This window comes from Cetorhinus maximus, chromosome 9 (assembly GCF_964194155.1).
Source record: "Cetorhinus maximus chromosome 9, sCetMax3.hap1.1, whole genome shotgun sequence".
NCBI classification, from domain to species: domain Eukaryota; kingdom Metazoa; phylum Chordata; class Chondrichthyes; order Lamniformes; family Cetorhinidae; genus Cetorhinus; species Cetorhinus maximus.
The window spans coordinates 17907822-17930000 of record NC_135887.1 but is presented as its reverse complement, the minus strand read 5'-3'; the positions used below and the strand labels follow the sequence as shown (position 1 = coordinate 17930000).

The following is a 22179-nucleotide window of genomic DNA, read 5'->3' as shown; positions in this document are numbered from 1 at the left end:
GATTGAAGAGGTTCAAGCATGGAGATGCAGGGAAGATAAGCATGGATTTGGGAGGCAACAATGTGTTCGAGGGCTTTGGAGATGGCGCCTAGGCTTTGTCTTTAATTATGTTTAGTGCAGGAGTACCAACCTTCAGCTATACCTCTATATCAACAACAAGAACAATTTGCGCTTATACATCAGCTTTAATATAAGAAAACATTGCAAGGCACTTCACAGAAGTGTTACCAAACAAAATTTATTAAGGAGATATTGGGATAGATGAGAGTTAAAGATGTAGGTTTTAAGGAGCATCTTAAAGGAAGAAACAGAGGTGGAGAGGTTTAGGGAGCTAAATGCCTAGGGTTAAGCTGAAGGCCCGGCCACCAATGGTTGGGCAATTAAAACGGGATACACAAGAAACCAGCGTAGGAAAAGTGCTGATATCTCGAAGGATTGTGGGGGTGAGGAGGTTACAGAGAAACGGAGGTGTTAGGCCAGTTTGAAACCAAAGGAGAGAACTTTAATCATAAGCACAGTGGGAGAGATTAAAAACCACTGTCGTTCCTTAAAACAGCAACTATGCAGTAGCATTGAGACCAGCATACTCCACTTTAAGAATGAACAAATGTCTGAATACTTTAGGGCAAAACTGAAAACCTAACAATGATAGATGGCCAAGGAATGCAGAAAATATGCCATCGTGACCCTAATGATGGGAATAGCCCACTTGTGGACTAATTTCAGATCATTAAGAATATTTATTTAACTTTTCAAACAACGGTTTGTACTTCTTTCATATCCTATCCTCTAGAGGTCTGTCTTCACTGCACACCATGGCTGGCTGAGAGGATCACATAAGAACAGGAGGAGGCCATTCAGCCCCTTGAGTCCCTTCTGCCATTTAATAAAATCATGAATGGTCTCTATTCTCTTTCCAGCTGGCCTGGCTCCACATTCCTTAATAACTTTACTGAGCAAAAATCTATCGACCTCAGACTTAAAATTATGAATTGAGCTACCATCTACTGCTTTATTTGGGAGACAATTACTCACTTCTATCACTCTTCATATGGAGAAGCGTTTCCTAACTTCACTTCTGAATGGCCTGGCTCTGATTTTAAGATTATATGTCCTCTTGTCCTAGACTCCCTCACCAACAGGAAAATGTTTCCATCGACCCTGATTGACAGGCAACCTAGTCCTGCGACTTTACCTGTGACACTTTTTGAGTGCTTGAGGTGTGGAGGGCCCCTCCCTTCCCTTCTGGATGTCTCGGCCTCTAACCTTCTCTCCCTCCCTGCAAGGAGGCACCTCGCCTCCGCTCGCTGCCTCCCCACCGAGGTATTGCTGAGGTCAGGAACTTACCGTGCGGTGAATCGTAGGGGCAAACCTGCTCCATCACCGTGCCGCCTGGAATAGTTTCCATTTTCAATATCCACTCGCTACGCATCCTTTGCGTACCGTCAATAATTTTTTAATAAATCTTCTACCCTGATGGCAGCTGAACTTTAAATTAAGGGAAATGAGACTGAAGAATTCCACACACGGTTTACAGCAATAATGATTAAATTAACAGCACTTGCAACACACAATTTAAAAGAAACGGTGACTGTACCTGATTCTGAAGGTATCTGATCTCTAACTGATAAAGGAAAGTTGCCTAGAAAAATATAAGGGAAAATGTTAGGACGACAGCTGTTGCAGTGGCCAATATCTAGATGAAAATAATGAGCAGAATCGTCTGTTCCTGGTGGGCTCTCACTCACTGTAAAAGCAGCAGGACACCCACGTTAACCCTTGAGGAGGAAAGCCCATCGGATCTTCTACCCATCAGGCAGTTAAGTGGACAGCGACAGACCTTCCTCCAGGCTGAGGACCCTGGAAGACCCAGGATTGCATGGCAACCCGGGAAACGGGTAAGTGCTGTTGTGGGGTGGCAGTGGGGTGGTGGGGGGGGGGGGGGGGGGGGGAGGGTAGGGTGGTGGTGGAATGTCTCGTGAGGTGAGGGTCACAGGATGAGGGAAGCCAGGAGGGTTTTGGCAGCAAGGGCAAGAGCGGTGGCTGTCAGTGGCCACCCCCCATTTCCACACATCCTCAATCATGTGCGCATTGGCACAGATCGAGGGACCTCCCGCCCACGCTCCCCAGCTGACGTGCAGCCCTCGCGGTTTTACCAGTTGTGCAGGCCGCACGTTGGCAGGCCCACCAGTGGCTGGGAAAATTGTAGTGGAGACGGGAAGAGGCCATTAAGTGGGCATTAATTGGTCACTTAAGGGATTCGAGTGGAGCCGGGGCAGGAAGGACGACTGTGGGCCTTCCCACCCAGAGCTTACTTCCAGACATCGGCTCGGATGTCTACCTGCCAAATTCTCAGGCTTGCCTGCCTCCTTCCTCACCTCTTGCGGGGTGCGGGGGAGGGGAGGACGGTTTCAGCCAATGTTTCATTCACACTTTTCTTCAAAGATTGTGCCTCACCTGTTTGACTCGTGTTCCTTAGACTGACTGTGTCATTGCACTGGTCGATAGTGGCTCTCACATTAAGAATCCAAACTAATGGTTTATGTTTAAAGGTTATGTTTAAAGGTAAGAGGACATCTCCAAAGTCTTAGTGGTTGAATGCACGCCCCTCCCACCCCACGATCCACCCCTGCTCACTTGCAGCATGGACGGAGGAGATCCTGGATTCAGTTCCAAACATGTGCTGTGGCAGTGGGACAGTGTTTGAAGGCACTGCTATTCACTTTAGAAAAACTAGGAAATATGAGCCAAGGTTCCCTGAGCATCTATTATTCACTACACATTTGTGGGCTTTGAATGAGGACAGGATCAACTGCGACCGTGCTGCTGCCCACAATTAAATAGCATTACTCTCAAAACCCATACACGTATAAAGAAAGGCTTGTATTTATATAGTGCCGCCTTTCATGTTCCCAAAGCACCCAACTGAAGTAGCTTTTAAATACAGTCACTATTATATTGTAAAGCAGCAGCCAATTTGCACACAGCAAGCTCTCATGAACAGCAATATGATATTGGGGAAATAATCTTGGTTTTTAGGTGTTGTGTGAGTGATAAAAATTGGTCAGGGCACCAGAGAGAACTCATCCATTCTTCAAACGCCTCATCTGAAAGATGGCAGTGCAGCACTCCCTCAGTACTGCTCTGGTGTGTCAGCCTGGATTTTGTGCGCGAGTCTCTGGAGTGGGTCTGGAACCAACAACATTCTGACTCAGTGCTCGCCGCTGAATTACAGCAGAGCATTGGCAATAAAGCAAGATGCTGGAGGACTGCAAGAGCCCTGTCATAAGGGTACTGAGCCCAAATATAGCATTCCTACTGCTAACCAGCTCAGACTCTGCACTAAACTAGGGAACCTATCTGCTCTCTATGAAACAATGCCTCACCAGACAGGGCATTGATTTGCTTGTTTCCCAGAGCAACTCTTCTTTCATTGGACTCATCTGCAACCGCTCATGTTCCTATGCTAATGAGTCTCGCTTGACATCAAATAATTTACTTACAGGAAGACCAGGGATAAATATCCATACGTAGATCTGGGTTAACCTGCAAAAAAAAAACAGCAGCCGAGGTTAATAAACAACCAGGAAGCAACACAACACTGGTGTCCCTAAATTCGACACAGGCACATGTTAATAGAACTGACGACTGAGAGAGTTAATCTTAATTATGAGCAACACTTTAGAAAAAACTCCTATTGGAAAGATCTGTGAATACATAAATCTGTTAATATATTCATGGTCAGAACAACAAAGGTTAAAATGTAATTGACCAGTAAATGCTATTCTGGAGGACTATTTCCCAGAAGTGTGGTTTAAAACCATATTTGAAAGTAATCGGATACAGTAATTCTTCACATTTTGTTCTAAATAAGTTGTAAAGGACGTCCAAAGCAGGCACCTGGTTCTGCATAATTTGAGGACTTGGCATCCAGCTCTCAATAAGATCATTGAGTTCAAATCACAGGAGTGCCTGTCACTCAGACCCGGTTGCCTAAAGGAGTATATGCAGTTCTTATTCGGGGACCTCGCCTGGTTGAAGAGGATCCCCCATCGAGAGAAAAGAACTGACCTGAACTTAACTCTAACAGGTTCACAGCCAGCCAGCTGTAGATGGTTATGGATGGTATTTGGGGAGAATACAGTTTCCCAACGTTTGCCCTGTAGCAACACGCCCCAAAGGGAAGGAGGCCTAGAATCCCATCGAGCATTAAATCTAATTTATTTAGACCTAATAGAAACTTTCTTCCTACTTTTCCCTTTCAATTTCCTAAGTTGATTTTTTTTTAACAATTTCCACTGTTCCCAAACCAACAGCACTTAGCATATTAGCTACCTACGTCAAATTACATTGAATTTACAGCGAGGAAACCGGCAATTTGGCCCAACAGGTGGTTTTTATGCTCCACATGAACCTCCTCCCACCCACTTCATCTTACCTATCAACATAACTTGCTATTCCTGTCTCCCTCATCTATTTGTCACCTATGTTATTTGCTTCAACCACCCCTTGTGGTGGTGAGTTGCATATTCTAACCACTCTCTGGGTAAAGACATTTCTCTTAAATTCCCTATTGGCGACTACCTTATAATTATAACATGCCCCACAAGTGGAAACATCGGCTGGGATTTAATATGGAAGTGGTGGCCCCACCCAACAGCAAGAAAGTCAGGGGCAAACCTGCCTCCACTGGCCCAAGAAGCCACGACTGAAGCAGTGGCCACTGCTGGAACTGCAGCAGCCCCCAGACCAGCCATCACTGCAGAGGCCTGGAATACAGCTAAGTAGGGTTGTGACTCACCAGGGCCAATGAGGCTGGCGCCAGCAAGGGAGACCGAGGTTGATTTTGAGGGGGCAGGATGGGGTGGGGTGGGGTGTGGACTTCCAGTAGGAGCATCCCTTGCTACTGGGGGGGGTAGGGGGCCTTCATGGGGTACAGGGTGCCGGATCAGGAGGGATGCTTCCCCCTCCCTGACCGGAGCCTGCAGCTAGAAAAATATCAGCGGTGATGGGAAGAAGCCCTTTAGTGACGCAATCGAAACCTCATCCTGCCCATGGATGAGGTTTCGCAAAAAGGCTGCCTGGCCTTTTCGCCTGCCCGCCAATTGTGAGGTTGTTAATGGCCTTAATAGGCCTGTTAATTGACGGTGGGCGTACTGCCAACTCCTGCGCGCGCCCGCCGACTGAAATATCGCGCGAGTGCGCGATGACGTCGGGACACTCGCCTGACATCATCATGCGTCATTTTACGCTCGCTCAGGTCGGGCGCTCACCTGCCCAATGAGTGAAAAATTCTGCCCAATGTGTCTGACTCACTGTCTCATCTCCTCACTCACTATCTGAAAAACCACCTGGCCCTTGCTTGCCTCTGACTGCGATGGAGATCGTAGAGTAAATGTAATGGAACTGGTGACCTACCATTCCACAATCCAGCACATTTCTACCAGTTTTTACACACTGAAAGAATACGTTCTTTCTACAGTGTGTAAACATAAGTGGTACGTTTGGGGGTTTTTTAATAATAAAATAGAAGGACTCTTACTTGGCCACTTCCGGAGATTGGTGGAGAGCTAACAAGATGTGTTCAGTGTTAATGAAGAGCGCCCAGCAGGGGAAGCAGGCTATCATGAGAATGAGAATCCCTCTTTGGACAATCACTCCAATTCGCTTCAAGTTCTTGCTGCCGAATGTCTGAAAATCAGGAAAGTTATTTTTTTAAAACAGGGCTCCAGTCAATCTTCTCCCACTGGAAACAAATTAAGTTCTGACAGTTTCCACTTAGAGCATAGAGCCCTGAGGAATAATTGATCCTCACTCACTGCCTCGCACCAATGCATTAATTATCACCTTTTGCTTTCTGCTGTTGAAATAATTTTTAATTCAATAAATACATTTGTTACCAATTCCATGGGCCTAGTAGATTATGTATTCCAAAGCTTCCCCCAACAATTTAGTCACCCCTTCAACAAACTTCAGTGAACCAGGTTTCAAGCCTTTGCTACAAATGATTCTGAGCCAGTGACTAGAAGGTATACGAGGTTGCCCATGTCCAATTCACCCTTTAATTCTACTCCCCAATGCTTTTCACAAAGCTGCCTATTTATTTTCCCCTACAACTGGCAGCTGTGCTTTTGACTGCCTTAGCTCTAAGCACGAGAATTTCATCCCTAAACCTCTCACTTCTCTACCACTTTCTATTCCTTTGAGACTCTGTTTAAAACCTACCTCTTTGATCAAGCATTTGGTCATTTGTTCTAATGTCCCGTTCTTTGACTTGGGCTGTGACTCTGCGAACCTATTAAAAATGGTGGGTGGGACCAGGATTTGGAAATCCCGCCCCATTTCTGACATCCCATTTTTGCTGGTAGTGGAAATGACTCTCACATGCGGGAAACCCAAATTTAGCAGGGCTATTTGAACTTAGCACTTTAAAAATAAAAAAAGGCCTGCCTGTGTCAGTGAGAGGTTAAAAAAAAGACCTCAAGCTGTCAAGTTATGTAAGTCTCCAGCCCTTTATTTCTTTTAAAAGGTAGGTTGCCTGTCAGTAGATTCGAAAAGAATTAATCTAGAGGTTTGTTGACATTATCCCAAGGGCTATCATTATCTCATTATTAATGCTTTGCTGCTTTCCACAACCAATCACCATTTTCATAGCGGGCTGTAAGTTCACAGTTTGATTGACAGATCAAAGAGGTTATTAAAGGATTAGCTGTTTTAGATGTGGAGTTATGAATATAACTGTTTTTAAATGGGATTAAGTGCTTGAGGGTGGTTAAATGCTTTCAATGGAATTTCATGAATGAACTTATTATAGTGAAAGTTGTAATGGATATTTGGATCATTATTTTATTTCATCTCAGCATGGCTCCTGAGGTCTTTCTATGGTGGATACTGGATGAGTTGATTGGGATGATGTAATGGAAAAGGGTGGTGGGGGGCACTCGTTTGGCATTAAGTTGACATGGAACTATAAGAGGCCATGGGGGCATAGGCTGACATTAACATAGCATGGAGGGAATGAGGGGCCATGTGATGTACGCATGAGCTGGCATTGAGGACATGGGGGTGTCATGGGGTGTGAGAGGGAAGAGCTACAGGGCCTGATATTTAACAAAACAACTGAGACAAAGTTTCAGAGAACCTGGGCAGGCCTTTTAAACAGCCCATTCTAGCACTTGGTAGCTCCCTGTGGCCACCTCTGATGTGCACCCCAGAGTGGCTGGCCCAACTGCATTCCTCGCCTGCTCCACCCGGAGCAAAAATCACGCTATTTGGGGCACTTTTACCCAGGGCGGGTGCATCAAGCCAGGAGATTTCCCGACTCGCACTATCCAACTCAGGAGCGAAAGTCTGGGGCCCTGTGTCCAATTTTTGTCTGGTTAAGCTCCTGTGAGGCACCTGGGACATTTTACAGTGTTAAAGGCGACTATATAAAGGCAAATTTTTGTTGCTGTTGCTTCTCAATCCACTTCTAACTATGCAAGATTGTCCCAGGATTCTGGCCCTTTAGCTTTCTCTCCCTCCCTGCCCCCTCATCTGTGGTGAGGTACCTAGGTAGCACATACAACTTAAGTCAGGAAAATCAACGTGCAGCAAATCGAAGGCATCAACATACTTGGTTCCATCGCAAAAAACCTTTATTTTCAAACAGCTTTTCCCCTTCTCTCTAGCCCATTCCTGACAAGTGCTAACCGTTGCTGGGAGTTTGGTGTTGCCCAACACCTTCCCCAATTGGCCACTCTGCATGTGTGAGACTGAAAGGTTCTGGGTTCAAAAAACTTGAGCACAAAAATACCAGCTGACACCCCAGTGCAGCGCTGAGGGAGTGCTGCCCTGTTGGGGGTGTCGTCTTTCAGGTGAGGCGTTAGACCAAAGCCCGCCCTGCCTGCCCTCTCAGGTGCATATACAGGATCCCACCAACACTATTTTGACTAAGGGCAGGGGATTTCTACCCGTTGTCTTGGCCAGTATTTATATCTCAATTAACATCATGAAAACAGATTATCAGATTCTTATTACATTACTGTTTATGGGAGCTTGCTGTGTGCAATTTGGTTGCTGAATTTCCTGCATTACAATGACGACTGCACTTCAAAAGTGCTTCATTGGCTCTAAAGGACTTTGGGATGTTCATTGGTCATGAAAAGCTATACAAATGCAAGCCTCTTTATAGGCATTAAGAGAGTAATTTTAACCTAACACATCCAGAGAAAGACCCATAGGCTGTGGCGACACACTAGCTTTTCACCCCATCCAGTCTTTCTCCCTATCTAAATGGACTGTAAAATCAGATGAGCAGTAAAATCAGCATTACATTCACTCCGTGGGCTAGGTTAAAATTGCTCCACAAGTATCAGCAGGCTATTTACCAAAAGGGGTGTTACACGTAGATGTCCAACTCTGTTCCAACCCAATGCTCATACTCTCTATCTGGGGCCGAGTCACTGGATATTAATCAGGAATGGGAACCCTAGCTGACTTCTCCTTGCCCGGCCCCAAAGTACCAATGGCGTTTGCAGCTGAAATCCACGCCTCGTCACAATGAGCAGCGTATTTATTACGTACCGATGTTAAAAGATTTATTCTTCTCCGATGTAACAAAATAAGATTCCCAGCTGGTTACAAAAGGACGACAGTTTGGGGTTTTTCTGCACCTACCTGCGATATGAGCGTATCACATGCTGAAGCTAATCCAGCACCCACGGAGATACCTGACACGTTTATCACCTGTGCAGGAGTAATGAAGAACATTAAGGAAGCATTTAATAATCCAATTGCAGATACTGTCATATTATTTGCTGCTTTAGTGTGTGACTGATGTAGGAGTGAACAGGATGCAAACAATAAACAACAAATACATAGGTTATCTGTTTGTAACTTGAGCTGGAACATGTATACACACCATGAGCGTGGAAGCATATTTACACACCTCTTACTCTGACTGTCTACACCCACAACTCTCAGGTCATACAATCCATGGCATCACTTCCTTCAGTGACTCTCCACTTACAGTCTCTTAAAGTGATCCCACAACAGCAAGCACTGCCATGTTACCAAAGCAATATGATGTCTACTGATGCATACATGTGGACCAAATACCTTCAAAATTTGTTAAATTTCATTTTCAGGGTGTGGGCATCTCTGATATATTCACAGCTCATCCCTCATTATCCTGAGATGGTTGGTCATTGGCCAACTTCTTGAAGCTGTTTGATACAACTGGGTGCCTGGTTACCCAGAAGGAAAAACAAAAGTTTGGACCAGTACCCTTATTTTCCAGTTTTACTGGCGTTCCATATTAAGGTATACAAGACTGGTTCAGACCAGTATTCTTATTGGATATTTGGGTTTTTAAAAATTGTCTTTGGTTTTTCCCCTTGAAGGTGCCCATCTGTGCTGAGCTCCAGCTGCTCAGTTAGTTGAAGCTCTCTGGTATCTTATCCAAATGGCTATTCTCCGTTTTTTTTATTGTACCATGGCATGTGAGTGGCACTGGTAAGACCAGAACTTATTGCCCATCCTTAATTGCCCTTGCACTGAGTGTAATGCTAGGCCATTTCAGAGGGCGGTTAAGAGTCTACCACATTGATGTTAGTCTGGAGTCACCTATAGTCCAGACCGGTTAAGGACAGAAAATCTCACTCCCTGGATAGGGAATTAGTGAACCGTTTTTAATGGTAGTTTCATGATTATTATTGATGAAATTAATAGCATTTTACTCCAGGTTTACTAATTGAATTTAAATTCCCTAGCTGCTGTGGTGGGATTTGAACCCAGGGACAGGATTTTAACGTCCCGTGGGCGGGCGCGTGCTGGACCCGATCGGGAGTAAAATAGCGCGTAATGATGTTGAGCGAGTGTCCCAGCGCCATCGATGATTGGTCAGTTGGGGGCGCACAAGAGTCAGCAGTGCGCCCGCCAACATTTAAGAGGCCTATTAAAGGCCCCTAATCAATTAACTTGAAGTAACTTTTTGCTGCCCAACCAACCTTACAGTTGGCGGGCGAGCAAATCGGCCAGGAGGCCTTGGATTTTATATAAAACCTTATCCACAGGCAGGATGAGGTTTCCAACATTATTTAAAAACAGTAAAAATATTTAAGACATCATTTTAACTATGTCCCTGTTCATGTGGCTGAGTCGTATGTGGGGACACGTTTCTCTCGTTCTTAAAATCTTTATTTCTGTTTCTACAAATCTTCAGCTCCCTGAGGCAGCTCCTTGCCTTCGGGGAGCTTTCAGTGCGCGCTCCCCCCCCGGTATGCACAAGCTCCTGACCTCACACTCTTCCCGCACCACCCACCCCAGCAGTGCTGAGGCACTTAGCGCGCGTTTCGCGCTGACTGGCTGGGCTGTTAATTGGCCAGCGAGCGTGAAATCGCGGCTGGGTGCCGATTGCAGGCGGCAGACTGTTTCCTAGCCGCTCCAGGGCCCTCCTGACCGCTAGACGGCGGGAAAATCCTGCCCCATACCTCCAGAGGGTGTCTTAAGGAAGACAGTGGCTTAGTCCTTATGTCACTGGGCTAGTATTCCAGAGGCCCAGGCTAGCATTCTGGGGGTGTGGGTTCAAATCCTGCCATGGCAGCTGGTGGAGTTAAAATTTAATTATTTAATTTAAAAAAAAAATCTGGGATAAAACTTTTCATTCGGCAGCCGGGCACATGCCCGACCCAACTGAGTGTAAAATGACCCACGATGACATCGGGCAAGCGTCCCGACGTCACCGCGCACTTGCGCTATATTTCGCTCGCCCGCCAACAATTAAAAGGCCCGTTTTTAAGGCCATTAAAAAGTTAATTAAAATAAATGTTTTTGCTGCCCATCCAACCTCACGGCGGGCGGGCGGGCGGGCAGGCGAAAAGGCTGGGCGCCCTTTGCACTTTTTTTTGGAAACCTCATCCACGGGCAGGATGAGGTTTCTAAAGGCAAATACAAACTTTAATTTTTCATTAGTAACAATGTCACTGCTCATGGCGACAGAGTCACGTGAGCGGACATGTTTCATTGCATTTTTATTTTTTAAATTATTTTTTTCCTATCTCTTCACCTCCCTGAGGAGGGAGATTATGAAACGCGCGCTCACACGTATGCGCGAAGGTTGCGCTTGCCCGGTTTGCCCTCATTCTCCCCCTGCGCAGGCGGCGCTGAGCATTTCCCGCTCGCGTTCCCCGCTGGGTGAGCCTTCATTGACCCGCCAGCATGAAATTGCCTCCCGGCGCCAATTGCGGGCAGTGGTCAGCTTCCCGGCCGACATGGGTGAGATCCTGCCCCTGGGATTGATAATGGCGACCACGAAGCTATCGCCGATTGTTGTAAAAACCCCATCTGGTTCACTAATGACCTTTAGGGAAGGAAATCTGCTGTCCCTACTTGGTCTGGCCTGTCTTTATTTTGCTAAAGGTACATTACAATAAGTAAAATCTAATTTCAAGCATACTTACTGCAGTGGCCAGACAAACGGCATCTAACTCAATTTTCCCTAAGTGGCCACAGAATATGGAGCTGACAATACCGATGAGAAAAACCATCAGCTGTGACAAAACCTGCATATAAAAAGGAAAATTAAATTTAAAATATTACAAAATCAAATCATTTAAACTTGACTGCTACTCTTTTTGAAAAAAAAGTAAAACGTATCAGTTTATATTTCTCGCTGAAAATGCCTTCATATAAATACCAAATGGCCTACTTCTGCTCCTATGTCTTATGGTCTTATAGGTTGAGTGTCCTTTCTTTATTGTGGGCAGGTCTTTGCTGACTTATGCCCTTTCATTCACGCTCTCCTGCTCTCTCTCAGTGAGGTCACCATCAGCTGCCTCAACCAACCTAGGAAAAAAAACATTCTTAGCCAGATTGTTCTTCTCCCTGAGCACCCCTCACCACCCCACCCCACCCCAACAACTCCACCAGTGCCTGGATGGGTAAATACATGGCACAGCGTGGTATTCAGCCTGGAGCTAGATGGCAGGATGGCGCCCTCAGGAGAGGAGGAGGAGGAGGAAACGTTGCCACAACTAAAGGAGTTTTAAAGCAAACTCTTCTGCTTCCAGTTTGAGCGTGTTTTGATGGTAGAGTTTGACATGATGTAAAAAAATATTTGCTATCTTTTGACTTTTATTTTAGTTCAAGACAGCAGAGTTGCAAATGTGGTCAACTGTTGATTAGGCGTCTGCCTTAACAAACAATTTCAAGAGGACAGTGATACGGAGGAGCACAGCTGTTCTATGCATTTTTCTTTGGGACTTGTCCAAAACTTTCTGGAAACTGCTGCTTTAAGCTTATCTTTTTTTAGCTACTGAGTTCCGAATCTTGCAGTCAAACTATATCAGCGGCTGTGCCACTAAAAGATGACTTTTCCAGGACAGTTTCTTTTGAAGCAAGGGGAAGCAACATTCGCTCCCTCCACCACCGAGGCACAGTAGCGGCAGTGTGCACCATCTACAAGATGCACTGCAGCAACTCACCAAGGCTCCTTAGACAGCACCTTCCGAACCCACGACCTCTACCACTGAGAAGGAAAAGGGCAGCAGATAGATGGGAACACCACTACCTGGAGGTTCCCCTCCAAGTCACTCACCATCCTGACTTGGAAATATATCGCCGTTCCTTCACTATAGCTGGGTGAAAATCCTGGAACTTCCTCCCTAACAGCACTGTGGGTGTACCTACAGCACAGGGACTGCAGCAGTTCAAGAAAGCGGCTCACCATCACCTTCTCAAGGGCAATTAGAGGTGGGCAATAAAATTGCTGGCCCAGCCAGCGATACCCACACCCCATGAACAAATAAATAAAAAAGAAATTTTAAAACCGCATCGAACTAGAATTCTGACATCATTTCTGCATTGTTTCCCAGGAAACAAAAGATGTGGCATCCCTTACTTTCTACTTGCCAATAATGGCTATTAAAACCTACTTTTGTCGTCATTCATCATAGTTCCTGATTTATCTCATCCTTTCTCTCAGTCTTTTCAAAGTTTTCGATGCCTCCTCCTGTATTGGTTTTTTTTAGGTTTGTTTAATAGACAGAGGAAAGAAATCGGATGCAACATCTAAGGATATGTCTACTTAAGCCATTATGAACATTAGCAACAACTTGTTCTGATAAACTGTGTTCAACATAATAAATAGCTGGTGGTATGGCAACACCCTGAATCATGACGTTTGTCTTCCTGATGCTGGTGGCCAGACCAAACTCCTTGCTGGCTTGAGAGAGTCTGTTCATTTGCTGCTAAAGGCGGCCCTTGGTATCGATCAGGGAAACAAACGTCAGAGTCTGGGTTGTTGTCATGGTGCCATCTATCAGCATTGAAAATGTGGTGCTGGAGGTTGTTGATAGCTTCACACATTTACACTCCACAATCACCAGCAATCTGTCACTTGATGCTGAAACCAACACATGCATCACAAAAGCTGCTGCTGTTATGTCCAAGCTGAGTAAGAGAGTGTGGAACACAGAAACCTGACATGAGAACACCAAACTGCAAGCCTACCAAGCCTGTATCCTCAGCACACTCATCTACAGTGATGGGACCTGGGCAACTGTTGGATCCAATGCCCTTGGTTTGTTGGGGCTAAAGGATCCAGGTTGCACGCTTTGTGCACTCGGGTGACCGAGTCAGCACAGAGACAGAGGACTTCCGGAGATAGTTGTTAGAATAAACACATGCTGTTTATTTACAAATTAAGCTCTACAACTATAATTGTGTGCTCACAACATAAAACTCTGTCTACACTCATCAGTGACTAACTCAAGACTCTCTCACACAGAGGTAGCCCACGCTACTCTGCTATTGGGTATTAAGATCATATGATCTTACATTATAATCCTTGTCTTAAAGGTGTATTACAAATCAGGTTACTACATCCCTCTCCCTTTACTGAAAAGTACATTTTACAATTTTTCAATATATCAAGTTATTTACACAGTTCAATTATTTACAAAGTCAGTCTCTCTGGTGGTTTCCTTTTGTGTGTAGAATGTCTCAGCTCTACAGCTTCTGAAGTTTGCTTTGGAGTCTCCCTTACTGAAGTCGTCTGACCATCAGGTTCTACATCAGGTGCCTGTAAATTTGTTTCTTTGACTCTTTCAGGTACAATCGGCCCTTCAAATATATTTGCACTTGGCTGAGTTCTTTCAACAGGAAATGTTGATTCACTCTCAAGCACTGGTGGGATCACTTCTGGATATTTGGTTTCTCCACTCCATATGTGATCCACATGTCTTCTTATTATTCAATCTTTGACTTTCACGTGGTAGGAAAGATGTCCCATTATTGTACTTATATCATCGAACAGCCATGGTGCTCCTTCTCTAAGATTTTTCACAAATACCTTCTCCCCTACATTGAATGTCCTGTCCCGACTGTGACAATCATGTCCCATTTTCTGATTGTCCAGCCTTCTTTCTACCTTCCCGCACCCCCCCCCAAAGTTTGGCATAATTAGGCTCAGTCTCGATTGGAGACGATGTTTCATTTACAGTTCAGCAGGTGTGACACCTGTTGCCAAATGAGATAATGGAAGAGAAATCGTGCTAATTTAGTCGCTAACGAATCTCCAGACAATTTATTCATACCAGATTTGAACATCTGAATTGCTCCCTCAGCAAGTCCATTTGAAGAAGGGTGGTATGGAGATGTTTTCACATGAACAATACCATTGACGCTTGTAAATCGGTTAAATTCAGCACTTGTGAATACTGTTCAATTACCTAACACCAGCTCTTCAGGTAATCCATTTATAGTGAAGCTCTGTTGTAGCTTGTCTATTGTCGCTGAAGATGTGGGTGACCTTACTTCGTAAATATCCATCCATTTCAAATGAGCGTCTGTGATAAGGAGAAACATTTTTCCCATAAAAGGCCCCACATAATCAATGTGTACTCATACCCATGGTCTTCCTGGCCACTCCCAGGGGAGTAATGGTGCTGTTGCAGGTAATCTTTGTACTTGACACTGCATATAACTTCTCACTTAAATTTTCTATTTCTCCATCCATCCCTGGCCACCACATATAGCTACGTGCTATTGGCTTCCTTTTTATAAATTCCGGAATGTGCACTGTGAAGCTCAGATAACAATAGCTTTCGTCCTTTTGGAGGAACAATCACAGGAGCTCCCCACAATAAAATACCTTCTTGGCAGTTATCTTGTATCTTCTCTGGAATTAAGGTTTCATTTCATCAGATTTTTGTTTCTGTGACCAGCCACGAAGAACTTGATTTCTTAACTTGGTCCAACCTTTAATTTGTTTAGCACATATCGGTGATGAGTCCAGGAAGTTCAATAACAAGACGTATTCCTGAGGAATTGGAACAAGCTCATCTTTTACCTGCAAGGATAAACAACCGAGTCCATCTGCATTTGCAATTTGACTTCCAGGTCTATGAATTAAAGTATACTCATACGTTGCCATGATGCATGCCCATCTTTGTACTCTTGTTGAGGCTATAGGGGTATAGACTTGTCTTCACCAAATAGTTCTAATAATGGCTTGTGACCTATTATGATAGTAAAATGATGATCCTGGAAATATTGATGAAACTTTTTAACACCAAAAATGATCGCTAGGGGCAGCATTTTCCCCCTGTTGGGGGGGTTGCATGGGTGCGGGTGTGGGTGAGGGTGCGGGCGGGCGGGTTCCCAATCGGCATCCCCAGCCGGGGGCACGCTGCTATTTTACATGGGCAGGCCAATTAAGGCCCACCCAGCGTTACGTCCTCCCGGAAGCGCTATGCACTCCCTGTGCGGGCGGGGTGGGATTCCCTGAGCCGGGAGTGCGCTCTTTCGTGCATGCGCGCAAAGGAGCACACAGGTCTCCCCGAGGCAAAGTGCTGCCTCAGGGGGCTCGGCTGAAGTTTGAAAACTTTATTAAAGGGAGAAAAAAATATTCCTGACGTGTCCCCTCATGTGATACTGACACATAAGCAGGGACGTATCAATTACTTTTATCTAAAAATTTTAAACACCTTTTAAATCCCTCACGAAACCCCATTCCGCCCGTGGATGGGGTTTCATGTTTTTTCTGAAGGCCGCCTGGGCTCTTTGCCTGCCCGCCAACCTTAAGGTTAAACGGGCAGGTCCATTAATTGGGTTAGTTACTTTTTTTAAAGGCATTAAGTGGCCGTCAACAGTTCGGTGGGCGCACAGCCAACTCCAGTGCATGCCCGCCGAACTAAAGATCAGAATGACGTGCGGTGATGTTGGGACGCACGCCCCACATCACCCCACATTGTTTTATGCGTCGGTGAGCGGGCCCCGCCACCGCTAATTGCCAACCGGAAAACACAGCCTCCGGCCTTCTTTTTCAATTTGAGAGTACTTTTTCTCTGCAGTACTAAGTGTTCTCAACACATAACCGATCGGTCATTCCGATCCATTATCCATTCGATGGGAAAGCACTGCTCCCACCCCATAAGGCGATGTGTCACACATTAACATCACCTCTTTCTTTGGATCAAAATGTACCAGAAGCGTAGATGACTGTGACAACTTTTTCGCTTTTGTGAAAGCTTCTTCTTGAGGTGTTTGCCAAGACCATCTTTGTTTTTTTCTTGAGCAAACAATACAGTAATACCAGTTCTGTCAATAAATTAGGCAAGAAACGTTCATAGTAATTTATCGTCCCCAAGAATGATTTCAATTCGGATGTATTTCTTGGCCCTGTGGCTTCTTTAATTGCTTTCACTTTTTCTTCAAGTGGATGTAGGCCTTGTGAATCGACCTTGTGACCTAGGGAAGTTACCTCTTTTGCCTGGAATGCGCACTTTTCGTTTCTCAATCTCACTCCAACTTGCCGAAAAACGTTTCAGAACTTCTTCCAAGTTAATCAAAAGTTCCTTTTCTGTGAGTCCAATCATGAGAATGTCATCCAAATAAACTACAACGTGGGGCAGTCCCTGTAACCAACTTTCCATGGTTCTTTGGAATATGGTGCAAGCAGAAGAAGATATGCCAAATGGGTGTATTGATGCAATCTCTTATGTGTATTTATGATGACAAGCCTTTGGGATGCCTGCTCTCATTTCAATTGTTGGTAGGCATGACTCAAATCTAACTTCGTGTAAGCCTTTTGCACCTGCCAGTTTAGTGTATAAATCTTCAATTTTAGGTATGGGGTGTCTATCCAATTTTGCAACTTTATTGACTGTTAATTTGTAGTCCCCACATTTTCTAATACTTCGGTCAGGTTTGAGAACAGGTACAATTGGAGCCGCCCACTCTGAAAATTGTACTGGTTGTACCACTACCAGTTTTGCTAATCTGTCCAGTTCTGCATCCACCTTATCCCGCATTGCATAAGGTACTGGTCTTGCCTCCATGAATCTAGATGTTGCCTCTAGATCTACATGAATTTTTGCTTGTAGCCCTTCAATTTTTCCAAGTTCTTCCTTGAAAGCTGAGGCATATTTTTGCAGTAGCTGTGAAAATCCATTAGTTTTTAATTGGAAGATTTCGTTCCATTCCAATTCAATTTCTTTCAGCCAGTTTTGACCGAGAGACTAGGTCCCTCGCCTGCTACCACCATCAAGGGTAATCTCACTGTCTGACCTTCATAGCTTACTGTGACTTCACATACGCCCTTGACTTGTATGTCTTCTCCTGTGTAAGTCTTTAATTTTTCATTAGTTTCTTCTAAATTCAGCTTAGGTTCTACATGATTCAGGTATTTAAAAGTATACTCACCAATCACCATAGTAGCTGCACCAATATCCACCTTCAGCCTGACAGGCTTCTCATTCACTCTCATGACTACATAGATAGACTCTGTTCTTCCTACCTTTAAATTATATAGTGAATAGATATCAGCATCTATTACTTCAGGCTTTTCAACGCTGTTTATCTCGTTAGGTTTTTGCCTTTGTCTGACAGTCTGCCCGATTCAATCTTTGCAATTTCTCATGAGGCGTCCATCTTGATGGCAGAAGAAACATTTGAGCTTTTAAAACTGTGTTTCATCACAGGGCTGTCTACTTCCATCTCTGTCACTATTACACCATGCTTTTGCTGCTAAGTTTTCCCTTTTAATTTGTCTGCTAGTTGTGGCTGCTTCCCGCTTCGCAACATAGCTCTGCACTTTCATGCTTTTTTGGTTGAAGCTCTCCGCCCAACATTGAGGACAATGCCATTTTGCGCTCCTCGTATGGCTTCTGAGTCTCGCACTGCACCTTCCATTGCAAAAGCAATTTCCAACGCCTTCTGAAAATCCAAATTTGTTTCAGCCAACAATCTCTTCTGATTCATATTTTCGTTTATACCGCACACCAACCGATCTCTAAGCATATCATTAATAGAAGCACCGAACTCGCGATACTCAGTCAATTGCTTCAGACTCGCCACATAGGAAACAACTGTCCCCGCCGCAGCTCTAATTCTGGAGTTGAATCTAAACTGTTGTATGGTCACCAATGGCTTGGGCTGATAATGATTCTTTATGAGGTTCACTAAATCGAATTAGTCCATTTGTCTTACTCCCACATGTGGACAGACGGATCGCACACCTCTTCTCCTCCCCCACAATGTCGTTCGCCTGGAAGAAGAACGCGAGGCGTTCAACATAGTGAGACCAGTTGTCCGAGGTTGGATCAAAGGCTCCACTCTTCCAAATTGCGGCATGCTCTGAGGGGATTGCTTCGACGCTCAGAAGCATCACAATTACCATGTGAGGTACGGTCCGATTTCGGTCCTTCTGATTCCCTTTGTTTTTCTCACTTTTTACCTCATTTTCTCGTCGCCATTTTGTTGAATCCAGTGCCCTTGGTTTGTTGGGGCTAAAGGATCCAGACTGCACGCTTTGTTTGGGATGACCGAGTCGTTACAGAGGCAGAGAACATCGGGAGATCGTTGTTAGAATAAACACATGCTGTTTATTTACAAGCTAACTCTACAACTATAGTCGTGTGCTCACAACATAAAACTCTGTCCACACTCATCAGTGACTAACTCAAGACTCTCTCACATACAGGTAGCCCACGCTACTCTGCTATTGGGTATTAAGATCATGTGATCTAACATTATAATACTTGTCTCAAAGGCGTATTACAAATCAGTTCACTACAACAACATCTGCCAGGTAGGAGAAAAGGCTGAAGAGTTTCCACCTTTGCTGCTCAGAGGTATCTTCGGCATCTCTTGGCAGGGCAAGGTCACCAACTCAGAGGTCGTGGAGGGAGCTAATTCCATCAACATCCACTCCACTCATTGCTAAATCAGCATATTCTGCATTTGCTAGGTCACATTCATCGAATGGACGATGGCCGTATACCCAAAGACATTCTGTACATCGAGCTGGACACTGGGTCACTGGGCATTCATACCTCTGCTACAAGGACACCTACAAGTGAGATACCAAGATGGCAGACTTTGACACAGACAACTGGGAGACAGTCACTGACGGCTGTGACCTCTGGAGGCTCACTGTTTGGAAGGGCATTGGAAGAGGCAAGCGAGACTGAAAAGCTCAGCGTGCCAAGAAGGTGATCCCAAGAAAACAGAGGCCAACGAATCCTGCACCTTCTCAACCCACTGTCAGGGTGGGGTTCCTGACCCACACCAGGCGATGTCTAACACATACTTAATCACCACAGTGTAAACCGTCATCTTACGAGATAGAGGGCTGCCACTACAACAACTCCAGGCACTTGACAGGAGTGTTATAAAACAAAAAAAAAATGATACCGAGTCACATAAGGAGACATTAGGCCAGATGACTAAAAGTTTGGTCAAAAGGGTAGATTTAGGACCTTTCAGCCCATCATCATGTCTGCACTTTTTTTTTGTCAGCCATCTAGTCTGATCCCACTGCTTTGCTCCCCATAACTGTCAGCATTCACACAAATCATGCAATCTAAGGCTACCAGAATGCACACTGCCGAAATGCAAAAATCTGAGGCCAACGTGGATGAAGTATCTGAAATATTGTATCAAATTTAGGCTGCAGTGTAACACGGTGTCAAGGAGGCACTGCTTCAGGTTCCTCACACAGCTGGTCAAAACGTTTTTAAGGCTAATTTTTCATCCTGTCATACCAGGAAAGGATTACCACATCCGCTCTTGCTTAATGTTAAAAATATAACCGAATTTGGACATTGGTGGGTGGAGATCACACCTGGTGGTTAACACTTCATTCGCCAGTGGACATTGATGCAGAGCTTGCAGTATAGCTTAGCACTGACAGTCCCCTGTTGCTCCAAAGCAGGTACAGGCAACTGCAGAAAATGCGACGGTCCATGGAGCATTCGAAAATACATTAACAATGCTGCCAAGGCTGCCCAGCCTCTAGGGTAGTCCTGGGATCCCTGGGAATAAATGTCTGAGCACTCTGACACTGCTGTGAGCAAAACCTAGCAGAAAAATCACTGGAGCATTTAAAAAGTATTTCTTTTCATTTTGCTTGAACACTTTTGTCTATTAGTTATAAAGGTATTGGAGTTTGGAAGGGGGAAGGCAAGACGATACTTGACAAAACCTCCAGGAATTATGTGCAACTAATTCCTACTCAGTTATATATTGTTCAAATTTTTTTTTTGTCATTTTAAACGCCTGAATAAATGTGAAAAGAAACTGCATTTTAACTTCTGCTTTTGTGGAAAGTTAGCTTTTTGTATTTTAGGTGGGGTTTTTTTTTGTTGAATACTAACACTGGCCCCATCAAATTAACCCATTGGATAATTGGACAATGAGACAGTTCAGGGTAGTTGGAGACTGAGTCCACATGATGTTATAAGCTAGGGTATTAAGGGTTACAGAGCCCAAGGCGGGTAGATGGGAGTGAAGACACTCATCAGCGATGACCTAACTGAATGGCAGAACAGGCTCAAGGGGCTGAATGGCCTCCTCCAGTCCCCTATGTTCACACCTTTCTGCTTTCTGCCTTAAAGGCATGGGAGGGGGAGGGGAGAAGGGGCACACCAGGTAATAAATCAAAGAATGGTAGTTCACTGGAAGAGAGAGTCAGACAAAAATTCCACAGAAAGTTGGGAGCAATGCATGGATCATTCAAACATTCCTTACAGATTATTTAATTGGTAGTATATGGCTGTGAGGTAACTGAAGCAAATTATTAAATTTCAGTATATTCGTCTTGCAATACCTGTTTTTGAATTGAAGAGGTTTTAACAAGTGCTTTTTGTTATTTTCTCTGATTCTCTGACCATTATATTTGACAGGTTTAATTTTGGGGAGCGGAGTGGAGTGGGGTGGGATGGGGCGGTGCAGGGGAGGAAAAGCTACCAATAAGGCATGATCATTGACAACATTGCCATCACAATTGGAATATTTTCTTTCCCTTCAGAAGCAGATCATACGAACTTTTAAAGTAACATGTTTTTGAAAGGTAAACTTACCACAGGCCCGGCCAATTGGAAAAGATCTTTTACTTCCTTCCAGAAGTTTACAGGTATCAAACTTCTAATTTTCCTCAGTAAGGGAGTCTGACCAACATCGTTAAAGGCCCCTTGCATTGAGTTGTTCATTCTTCCAATCTCTGTCTTCGACGGAGAAATAAGTTTGTATCAGTTGCTTCTAATGTGAGATATGGTTACGGTCTTTAAATACATTTCTATGTGTGCCTGGACTTCCGACACAGCTATAATGACTCACCAATAGCTCCTTATACTGAAAGATCCTACACAACTCATTAGCCCCTCCCTTTACAGCTTGCTGCTTGTTATGGGGGCTACTTTGCATTGCAATCATCAAATAGTAATTACAATAGTTATAACTTCCATCACAGTTGATAACATTTAACTAATAGTGTTTGCTTGATGTTCTTAGCCTTGCTGGCTTGTGGCCAGTCAGTGAGGGAGTGGAGGAGTTCAGGACTTTTATCAGTGTCACTGAGAAATGTGTGTTCCATACTGATAAACAGCATGGTTTTAGCATAACATGTTACTGATGAGTACTTTAGTTTTATTTATGCAATTTTGCACCTGAAATACAGTCTTTTTGTATTCCTGTTGAGCTATAATATCCCACTCTCTAATTTCAAAGAAATTGCAATATATCTCACTTCCTTCCTCTGATATATAAAATCAGAATGATTATAGAGTCATGGTATGGCACATAGGAGGCTATTTGGCTCATTGAGTCTGCGCCAATTGTTTCAAAGAGCAACTCAGTCAGTCCCAATTTCACTCTTTCTCCAAATCCTCATAATTGTTTGGCTCTTTCAAGTATTTA

The 22179-nt window shown here is 44.4% G+C and overlaps 1 protein-coding gene across 4 annotated transcripts in view; it reads right to left on the bottom strand.

Moving 5' to 3' along the window:
* The window catches only part of LOC144684415 (multidrug and toxin extrusion protein 1-like), a 60720-nt gene extending 38943 nt beyond the window's left edge, over window positions 1–21777 (bottom strand). Inside the window, exons 1-7 of one of the 4 annotated variants that reach the window (XM_078548179.1) lie at window positions 21601–21776; window positions 21345–21484; window positions 11442–11543; window positions 8659–8727; window positions 5543–5691; window positions 3504–3546; window positions 1598–1642 (exon numbers count right to left, since the gene is read on the bottom strand). In XM_078548179.1, coding sequence (XP_078404305.1) covers window positions 1598–1642; window positions 3504–3546; window positions 5543–5691; window positions 8659–8727; window positions 11442–11543; window positions 21345–21473 — 537 coding nt within the window. In that variant the 5' untranslated portion in view covers window positions 21474–21484; window positions 21601–21776. Of the gene's footprint in view, window positions 1–1597; window positions 1643–3503; window positions 3547–5542; window positions 5692–8658; window positions 8728–11441; window positions 11544–19100; window positions 19334–21344 lie in introns of all 4 variants that reach the window. The other 3 variants (XM_078548180.1, XM_078548181.1, XM_078548182.1) reach the window with 3 other exon arrangements.
* Window positions 21778–22179: the final 402 nt, after the last annotated feature.